This window comes from Topomyia yanbarensis, chromosome 1, assembly GCF_030247195.1.
Source record: "Topomyia yanbarensis strain Yona2022 chromosome 1, ASM3024719v1, whole genome shotgun sequence".
NCBI classification, from domain to species: Eukaryota; Metazoa; Arthropoda; class Insecta; order Diptera; family Culicidae; genus Topomyia; species Topomyia yanbarensis.
Genome location: NC_080670.1, coordinates 114,994,877 through 115,003,642, shown reverse-complemented (window position 1 = coordinate 115,003,642; position 8,766 = coordinate 114,994,877). Strand labels below are relative to the sequence as shown.

The 8,766-nt window shown below is 42.6% G+C and overlaps 1 protein-coding gene across 1 annotated transcript; it reads left to right on the top strand.

Annotated features, from left to right (window-relative positions):
• Nucleotides 1-7,363: 7,363 nt before the first annotated feature.
• On the top strand, nucleotides 7,364-8,278 carry LOC131679813 (uncharacterized). Its single transcript, XM_058960589.1, has 2 exons — nucleotides 7,364-8,034; nucleotides 8,093-8,278. Exons 1-2 carry the CDS (start codon nucleotides 7,393-7,395, stop codon nucleotides 8,213-8,215), a joined length of 765 nt encoding a protein of 254 aa, XP_058816572.1. The 5' UTR covers nucleotides 7,364-7,392; the 3' UTR covers nucleotides 8,216-8,278.
• The last annotated feature ends 488 nt before the right edge of the window (nucleotides 8,279-8,766 follow it).

Below are 8,766 nucleotides of genomic sequence, written 5' to 3'. Positions count from 1 at the left end.
AAGAGTACAGGTTTTTGGCTGGCTTGATTCTCGACAGTGCGAATCAAGCTCAGACTAAACCAGTACCCAGCGCGAATACCCATGGACGGTCTCCCACCCTGTGGTGGGATAAAGAGTGCTCAGAGCTGTACGCGGAAAAGGCCACTGCATATAAGGCCTTCCGGGAAGACGGGTTACCCGCTAGCTATCAACAGTACGCGTCGTTAGAAAGGCGAATGAAGAGTCTAATGAAAGCAAAAAAACGCAGTTATTGGCGCCGGTTCGTCGACGGGTTAACGAGAGAAACAGCGATGAGCACTCTTTGGGGTACGGCTCGACGTATGCGTAACCGTAATAGTACCAACGAGAACGTGGAATATTCAAACCGTTGGATATTCGCTTTCGCCAAGAAGATCTGTCCGGACTCTGTCCCGGTACAGAAAAAGTGCCGCGCCGCGTCTCCTCACGATACCGCGAACGAAACACCGTTTTCGATGGTGGAGTTCTCACTTGCTCTCTTATCGTGCAACAATAACGCCCCAGGGTTAGACAGAATCAAATTCAACTTGCTGAAGAATCTGCCTGACACTGCAAAAAGGCGCTTGTTGAATTTATTTAACAAGTTTCTTGAGGGTAACATTGTCCCTTATGAATGGAGGCAAGTGAAGGTCATCGCCATCCAAAAACCAGGAAAACCAGCCTCCGACCACAACTCGTATCGGCCGATCGCAATGCTGTCCTGTATTCGGAAGTTATTCGAGAAAATGATCTTGTTTCGCCTCGACAATTGGGTTGAAGCAAATGGCTTACTGTCAGATACACAATTTGGCTTCCGCAAAGGCAAAGGGACGAACGATTGCCTTGCGTTGCTTTCTACAGAAATCCAAATGGCCTATGCTAACAAAGAGCAGATGGCATCAGTCTTCTTGGATATTAAGGGGGCTTTTGACTCAGTTTCTATCAACATTCTGTCAGAGAAGCTGCACCAGCATGGTCTTTCGCCAATTTTAAATAACTTTTTGTTAAACCTGTTGTCTGAAAAGCACATGCACTTTTCGCATGGCGATTTAACAACATCGCGATTTAGCTACATGGGTCTTCCCCAGGGCTCATGTCTAAGTCCCCTGCTCTACAATTTCTACGTGAGTGACATTGACGATTGTCTTGCCAATTCATGCACGCTAAGGCAACTTGCAGACGACGGAGTGGTCTCTGTTACAGGGCCCAAAGCTGCCGACTTGCAAGGACCATTACAAAATACCTTGGACAATTTGTCTGCTTGGGCTCTTCAGCTGGGTATTGAGTTCTCCACGGAGAAAACTGAGTTGGTTGTTTTTTCTAGGAAGCGTGAGCCGGCGCAACTCCAGCTTTTATTAATGGGTGCAACGATCAACCAGGTTTTCACATTTAAATATCTCGGGGTCTGGTTCGACTCTAAAGGTACCTGGGGATGTTACATTAGGTATCTGAAACAGAAATGCCAACAAAGGATCAATTTTCTCCGAACAATAACTGGAACATGGTGGGGTGCTCACCCAGGAGACCTGATCAGGTTGTACCAAACAACGATATTGTCGGTGATGGAGTACGGGTGTTTCTGTTTCCGCTCCGCTGCGAACATACACTTCATCAAACTGGAGAGAATCCAGTATCGTTGCTTGCGCATTGCCTTGGGTTGCATGCACTCGACCCATACGATGAGTCTCGAAGTGCTGGCGGGCGTTCTTCCGCTAAAAAATCGATTTTGGGAACTCTCATATCGATTGCTCATCCGATGCGACATTCTGAACCCGTTGGTAATTCAAAATTTCGAGAGGCTCGTCGAGCTTAATTCTCAAACCCGTTTTATGTCCTTGTACTTCGACTACATGGCACAGAGCATCAATCCTTCTTCGTACAATCCCAACCGTGTCCGTTTCCTAGATACTTCTGATTCTACTGTATTCTTCGACACATCCATGAAGGAAGAGATTCGTGGAATCCCGGACCATATACGCCCGCAGGTGATCCCCAATATATTTTATAATAAATTCCGAGAAGTCGACTGCGACAAAATGTTTTACACTGACGGATCAAATCTCGATGGGTCCACTGGCTTCGGTATCTTCAACAATACTATCACCGCTTCATTCAAGCTCAATGATCCCGCTTCAGTTTACGTCGCAGAGTTAGCTGCAATTCAGTACACCCTTGGGATCATCGACACTCTGCCCACAGATCACTACTTCATCGTTTCGGACAGCCTCAGCTCTATCGAGGCTCTTCGTGCGGTGAAGCCTAAAAAGCAACTCCCGTATTTTCTGGGGATGATACAGGAGTCCTTGTGTACGTTATCTGAAAAATCTTATCAGATTACCTTTGTTTGGGTCCCCTCTCATTGTTCTATCCCGGGCAATGAAAAGGCCGACTCATTAGGAAAGGCGGGCGCATTAAATGGTGACATATACGAAAGACCAATCTGTTTCAACGAATTTTTTAGTATTTGTCGTCAGAGGACGCTCAACAGTTGGCAAACCTCGTGGAGCAACGGGGAACTTGGACGATGGCTACATTCGATTATCCCAAAGGTATCAACGAAGCCTTGGTTCGGGGGGATGGATGTGGGTCGGGATTTTATTCGCGTAATGTCCCGACTTATGTCCAATCACTACACCACATAACAGTTTTTGCAACCGACCGAGACGGTTGTGCCTCCAGGTGGAAGGATTTGTTCTCGAGAGAGTGACGGAGTGCGAGACGCTGTATGCGTTATTGTGGGAGAGAGAGAGACCAGTTTGTTAAGTGTGAGTCGACAGTTGATACGTCGGAGGCGTGGTCAACGGCATCCTCGACAAGTGGTGTTTTGACAGCAAACCGCGGGTAGACGAATTTGCCTACCGCGGTGGCAGAGATCGACAGTGATCGTGCCTGTACACACAGAAAAAAATATAGTGTATTGGTGTCGTCGGGCAATTCTAATCGACGAGAGGGAAGCGTCACAGGTAGACCCATTTGCTCTATTTGTCTACCGCAGAAGTGGTACGACGAATAAGGAAAACAAGTGGCACTGAAAAGTGCCGCATCGACAGTGGGATTTTCGCAGCAAGCCACAGGTAGCCACATTTGTCTACCGAGGTGGTGGAAACGGAGAGAGCGCGCTTGTGGTGGTGATACCGACGAGCAGCTTAATCGGAGAGAGTTTTGAAGTGTTGCAGGTAGGACTATTTCTCTACTGAAGAAGCAACGCGACGAAGAAGAACAGCAGGTGTCACATTGTCAAACAACGGGCACCGAGTTTACAACGTAACACATGAGGTGTGTTCTACAGGTATAACAGGTATATTTTTCATTCCTTTTTGTGATAGTTTTTCTTGCTAGGTAAAATGGATGAAGAGATGGGAGAACGAGTACCAGACCCTCCCCCTAAGCCTTATGCTGAAAATGTAAATCCGACTAGAATTAAAATTTACCCAGAGTCGTCAACGGGACCATGGATTGTATTTATTAGGCGTAAAGTAAAGGCGCTAAATATTATTCAAATTTCTAAAGATTTGACTTCGCGATTCTCGGATGTAAAAGAGATCGTCAAAGTCAATAAAGATAAAATACGCATTGTCGTTGGTAGTTTCAAACAAGCCAATGCAATTGCTTCTTGCGAGCTTTTTACGCGTGAGTATAGAGCGTATATTCCTTCAAAGGAAATTGAAATTGATGGGGTCATCACAGAATCGAGTTTGACTGTTGATGACTTAGTTAAGCATGGGGTTGGTCGTTTCAAAGACACCATACTTAAAGACGTAAAAATACTTGAATGCAAGCAATTGCATTCAGTATCACACGAAGGAGATAAAAAAGTTTATCGACTGTCTGACTCATTTCGAGTGACTTTCGCTGGGTCTGCGCTGCCCAACTATGTCATTATCGATAAGATTCGTCTCCCTGTTCGCCTTTTTATCTCTCGTGTAATGAATTGCCTTAATTGCAAACAGCTTGGCCACACAGCCACTTACTGTTCCAATAAGGCACGGTGTGGCAAATGTGGGGGTTCTCATCAAGAGGATACATGTAATGAAAATTCAGAAAAATGTTTAATGTGCGGAGAAAACTCACATGAGGTCCCTGCATGCCCCATTTATAAATTGCGTGAGGATAAAATTAAACGATCCTTGAAGGAGAGGTCTAAGCGCTCCTATGCAGAAATGTTGAAAAATGCTACCCCTAAACCCATCTTCTTAGAAAACACTTACACATCTCTATTTTCGGAACAGTCTGACTCTGACGGAGCGTGCGAAGGTACATCATTTGTTTTACCCGGAAATTCCAGAAAAAGAAAACAGTCTTCTTTTCCCAAGCTGCCAAGCAAGGGCCTTAAAATTTCTCCACCAATAGATAAACTGCGCCCAAAACCGAAAAATTCCGATTCAAAACCGAAATCAATTCCGCCCGGTTTTGGGAACGTACAATCCAAACAGAACACCATTACTGGAAATAATAAAATTTCGACTTCCTCTGAGCCTCAGCCGGGGGTAGGATTATTGAAATTTTCTGAAATTGTTGATTGGATTTTTAAAGCATTCAATATTTCTGAACCACTAAAGAGTATACTTTCAGCTTTCCTCCCAACAATTAGAACATTTTTAGAGCAGCTGATTGCTCAATGGCCCATCCTTGCAGCGATTGTATCTTTCAATGGGTAATTCACCTCCTCCAATGAAAGATTCCATCACTGTTTTACAGTGGAATTGCAGAAGTATCATACCTAAAATTGATTCCTTAAAAATTTTACTGCATAATTTAAAATGCGATGCTTTTGCTCTATGTGAAACATGGCTTACCTCAAACATTAATTTCAACTTAAATGAATTCAACATTATTCGCCTAGACCGAGACACCCCGTATGGAGGAGTGCTTCTAGGAATTAAAAAGTGCTATTCTTTCTATAGAATTAACATCCCCTTGTTTGCGGGCATTGAGGCTGTAGCTGTCCAAACGAACATTAAAGGCAAAGACATGTCTATCGCTTCTATATATATACCTCCCAAAGTTCAAATTGGACAACGTCAAATTTTTGAGGTAGTGGAATCCATGGCTGCTCCGCGTCTGATACTGGGAGACTTCAACTCGCACGGAGTATTGTGGGGTTCCCTCTACAATGATAATCGATCCTCTTTGATTTACAATGTTTGTGACGAATTTAATATGACAGTTTTAAATACTGGCGAAACAACACGCATCCCCAGACCTCCTGCACGTCCAAGTGCATTAGATCTATCTCTGTGCTCGACATCACTTCGGTTAGATTGCACGTGGAAGGTTGTTCCTGATCCTCACGGTAGCGATCATTTGCCAATCGTTGTTTCAATTAACAGTGAATTAGGCCTTACGAATTCAATCAATGTTCCTTATGACTTAACACGAAATATTGATTGGAAAACATACGAAACATTAATTTCCACTTCTCTTGCTTCGACAGAAGAGCTACCCCCTACCGAAGAATATGAATTCTTAGCGGGTTTAATTATTGAAGCAGCAGAACAAGCCCAAACGAAATGCAATCCTGGAATGACAATAAATAGACGGCCCCCTAATCCTTGGTGGGACAAAGAGTGCTCTGATGCATATGAAGCTAAACAAGTTGCCTACAAAGAAATTATGAAACAGAAAGGGGGTATACGTGAGAACTTTGAAAATTATTTCATTTTGCAAAACAAATTTGACAGTATACGTCGTGCCAAAAAATCTAGTTATTGGAGACACTTCGTTAATGGCTTGTCAAGAGAAACATCAATGAGTACTCTTTGGAACACAGCCAGAAGAATGAGGAATCGAAACGTGACTAATGAAAGCGAAGATTTTTCGAATCGTTGGATATTTAATTTTGCCAAGAAAATTTGTCCCGATTCTGCTCCTGCGCAGAAAATCACTCGCGATGCTCCCACAAGTAACGATTTCATAGATTCGCCTTTGACAATGATGGAATTCTCAATTGCACTCCTCTCATGCAACAATAATGCTCCGGGACTAGACAGAATTAAATTCAACTTGGTGAAGAATCTGCCTGACCTAGCAAAAAGACGCTTGTTGAATTTATTCAATAAGCTTCTTGAGCAGAACATTGTCCCGCACGACTGGAGACAAGTGAGAGTTATCGCTATTCCAAAACCGGGAAAACCAGCCTCCGATCATAACTCGTATCGACCGATTGCAATGTTATCCTGCATCAGGAAATTGTTGGAAAAAATTATCCTACGACGTCTCGACAATTGGGTTGAGGCGAACGGCTTGCTATCAGATACCCAGTTTGGTTTTCGGAGGGGAAAGGGAACGAATGATTGTCTGGCGCTACTTTCGTCAGAAATCCAACTAGCTTATGCAAAAAAAGAACAAATGGCGTCTGTGTTCTTAGACATAAAAGGAGCATTCGACTCTGTTTCCATTGATGTTCTCTCAGAGAAACTACATCAATGTGGTCTTTCACCAATATTAAATAATTATTTATACAACTTATTGTCAGAAAAGCACATGCATTTTTCATATGGCGATTTGGCAACATTCAGAATAAGTTACATGGGCCTCCCACAAGGTTCTTGTTTAAGCCCCCTTCTCTACAATTTTTACGTGAATGATATTGATAATTGTATTGTCAGCCCATGCACTCTAAGACAACTTGCAGATGATGGCGTGGTTTCTGTTACAGGACCAAAAGCCTTAAATTTACAACAACCACTGCAAGATAGTTTGGATAATTTATCAAGTTGGGCTTTGAAGTTAGGCATCGATTTCTCTACGGAGAAAACAGAGTTGGTTGTTTTTTCAAGGAAGCGTGATCCAGCTCAGCTTCAGCTTCAGTTGGTTGGTAGAACGATAGCCCAAGTCCTGACTTTTAAATACCTTGGAATTTGGTTCGATTCTAAAGGCACATGGGGAGGCCACATTAGGTATCTAATAACGAAATGCCAACAAAGGATAAATTTTCTGCGAACAATAACTGGATCATGGTGGGGTTCTCATCCAAGTGACATGATAAGATTGTATCAAACAACAATACTTTCAGTAATGGAATATGGGTGCATCTGTTTCCGTTCAGCTGCGAACACTCACATTATTAAACTGGAACGGATACAGTATCGCTGTTTACGAATTGCCTTAGGTTGCATGCAGTCGACCCATACGATGAGTCTTGAAGTACTAGCGGGAGTTCTTCCTTTAAAAGACCGATTCTGGGATCTTTCTTCTCGTTTACTTATTCGATGTGAGGTTATGAACCCACTGGTAATTGAAAATTTTGAAAGACTTGTCGAGCTTCAACCCCAAACCAGATTCATGACAGTGTATTTCAATCACATGTCACAAGAAATAACGCCTGCTAGGTATGTTCCCACATACGTCAATATACTAGATATTCCTGAATCCACTTTATTCTTCGACACGTCCATGCAAGCAGAGATTCGTGGAATTCCGGATCATCTACGCTCGCGGGAGATCCCTAAAATATTCACAAGTAAATATCAACACATAGACTGCCTTAAAATGTTTTACACTGATGGGTCACGAATCAGTGAGGCCACTGGTTTCGGTATTTTCAACAATAATTTTTCAATTTCTCTCAAACTTGCAGAACCCGCCTCTGTTTATATAGCGGAACTAGCAGCAGTTCACTATAGTTTGCAAATAATTAATACTTTACCCCCGAACCATTACTTTATCCTCACTGATAGTCTCAGCACAATTGCAGCTCTACGCTCAAAGAGGATTGATAATCACGATCCATTCTTTTTGGGGAAGATACGAGAATCTCTGAGTAACCTGACAAGAAAATGTTATAAATTTACCCTAGTGTGGCTCCCCGCCCATTGCTCTATTGCGGGCAATGAGAAAGCTGATAATTTAGCCAAGATTGGTGCACTAGATGGTGAAATATATGAAAGACCCATCGCTTACAATGAATTTTATAGCGCTTCTCGACAGAGGACACTTGCTAGTTGGCAAACATCTTGGGACAATGGAGATATGGGACGATGGCTACACTCAATTACCCCTAAAGTATCAACGAAGGCATGGTTCAAAGGATTGGATGTAAGTCGGGACTTCATCCGTGTGATGTCTAGGCTCATGTCCAATCATTATACTTTAGATGCGCATCTCCGTCGTATTGGGCTCGCTGAGGGTAATCATTGTGCTTGTGGAGAAGGTTACCATGACATTGAGCATGTTGTTTGGTCCTGCACTGAATATCGTGAAGCCAGATCACAATTAGTAGATTCTTTACAAGTCCGAGGAAGACCAATCCATGTTCCTGTCAGAGACATCCTGGCGTATCGCGATCCTCTATACATGGAACTTATCTATCATTTTCTAAAAACAGCGTCTGTCAAAATTTAATTAAATTCATCTCCTCATACTCTCATCCAAGGCTAATCATTCACCAATTAAAGGAACCTAGAATATTTAGTTTTTAAATTTAGACAATAACAGAAAAAAAAAGTAAATAAATACACCCGAAAATACTAGATCATTATGAAATACAACAATGTAAGGAAAAAAGCGAACAATAAAGTGATTTCAGTGTTAGTTTTAGACAAAGTACTAGTATAGTTAAAATTAGTCTTAAGGATTTTTGTAACGTGCTATGTAAAAAAAGAAACTGGCGTAAAAAGCTATTGCAAATGCCGTGTCAAATAAACGTATGAAAAAAAAAAAAAAATCACTACACCATGGATGCGCATTTGCGGCGTATTGGGCTTGCGGAGAGTATTCTGTGCGCTTGTGACGAGGGCTATCACGACATCGAACACGTTGTCTGGGTAT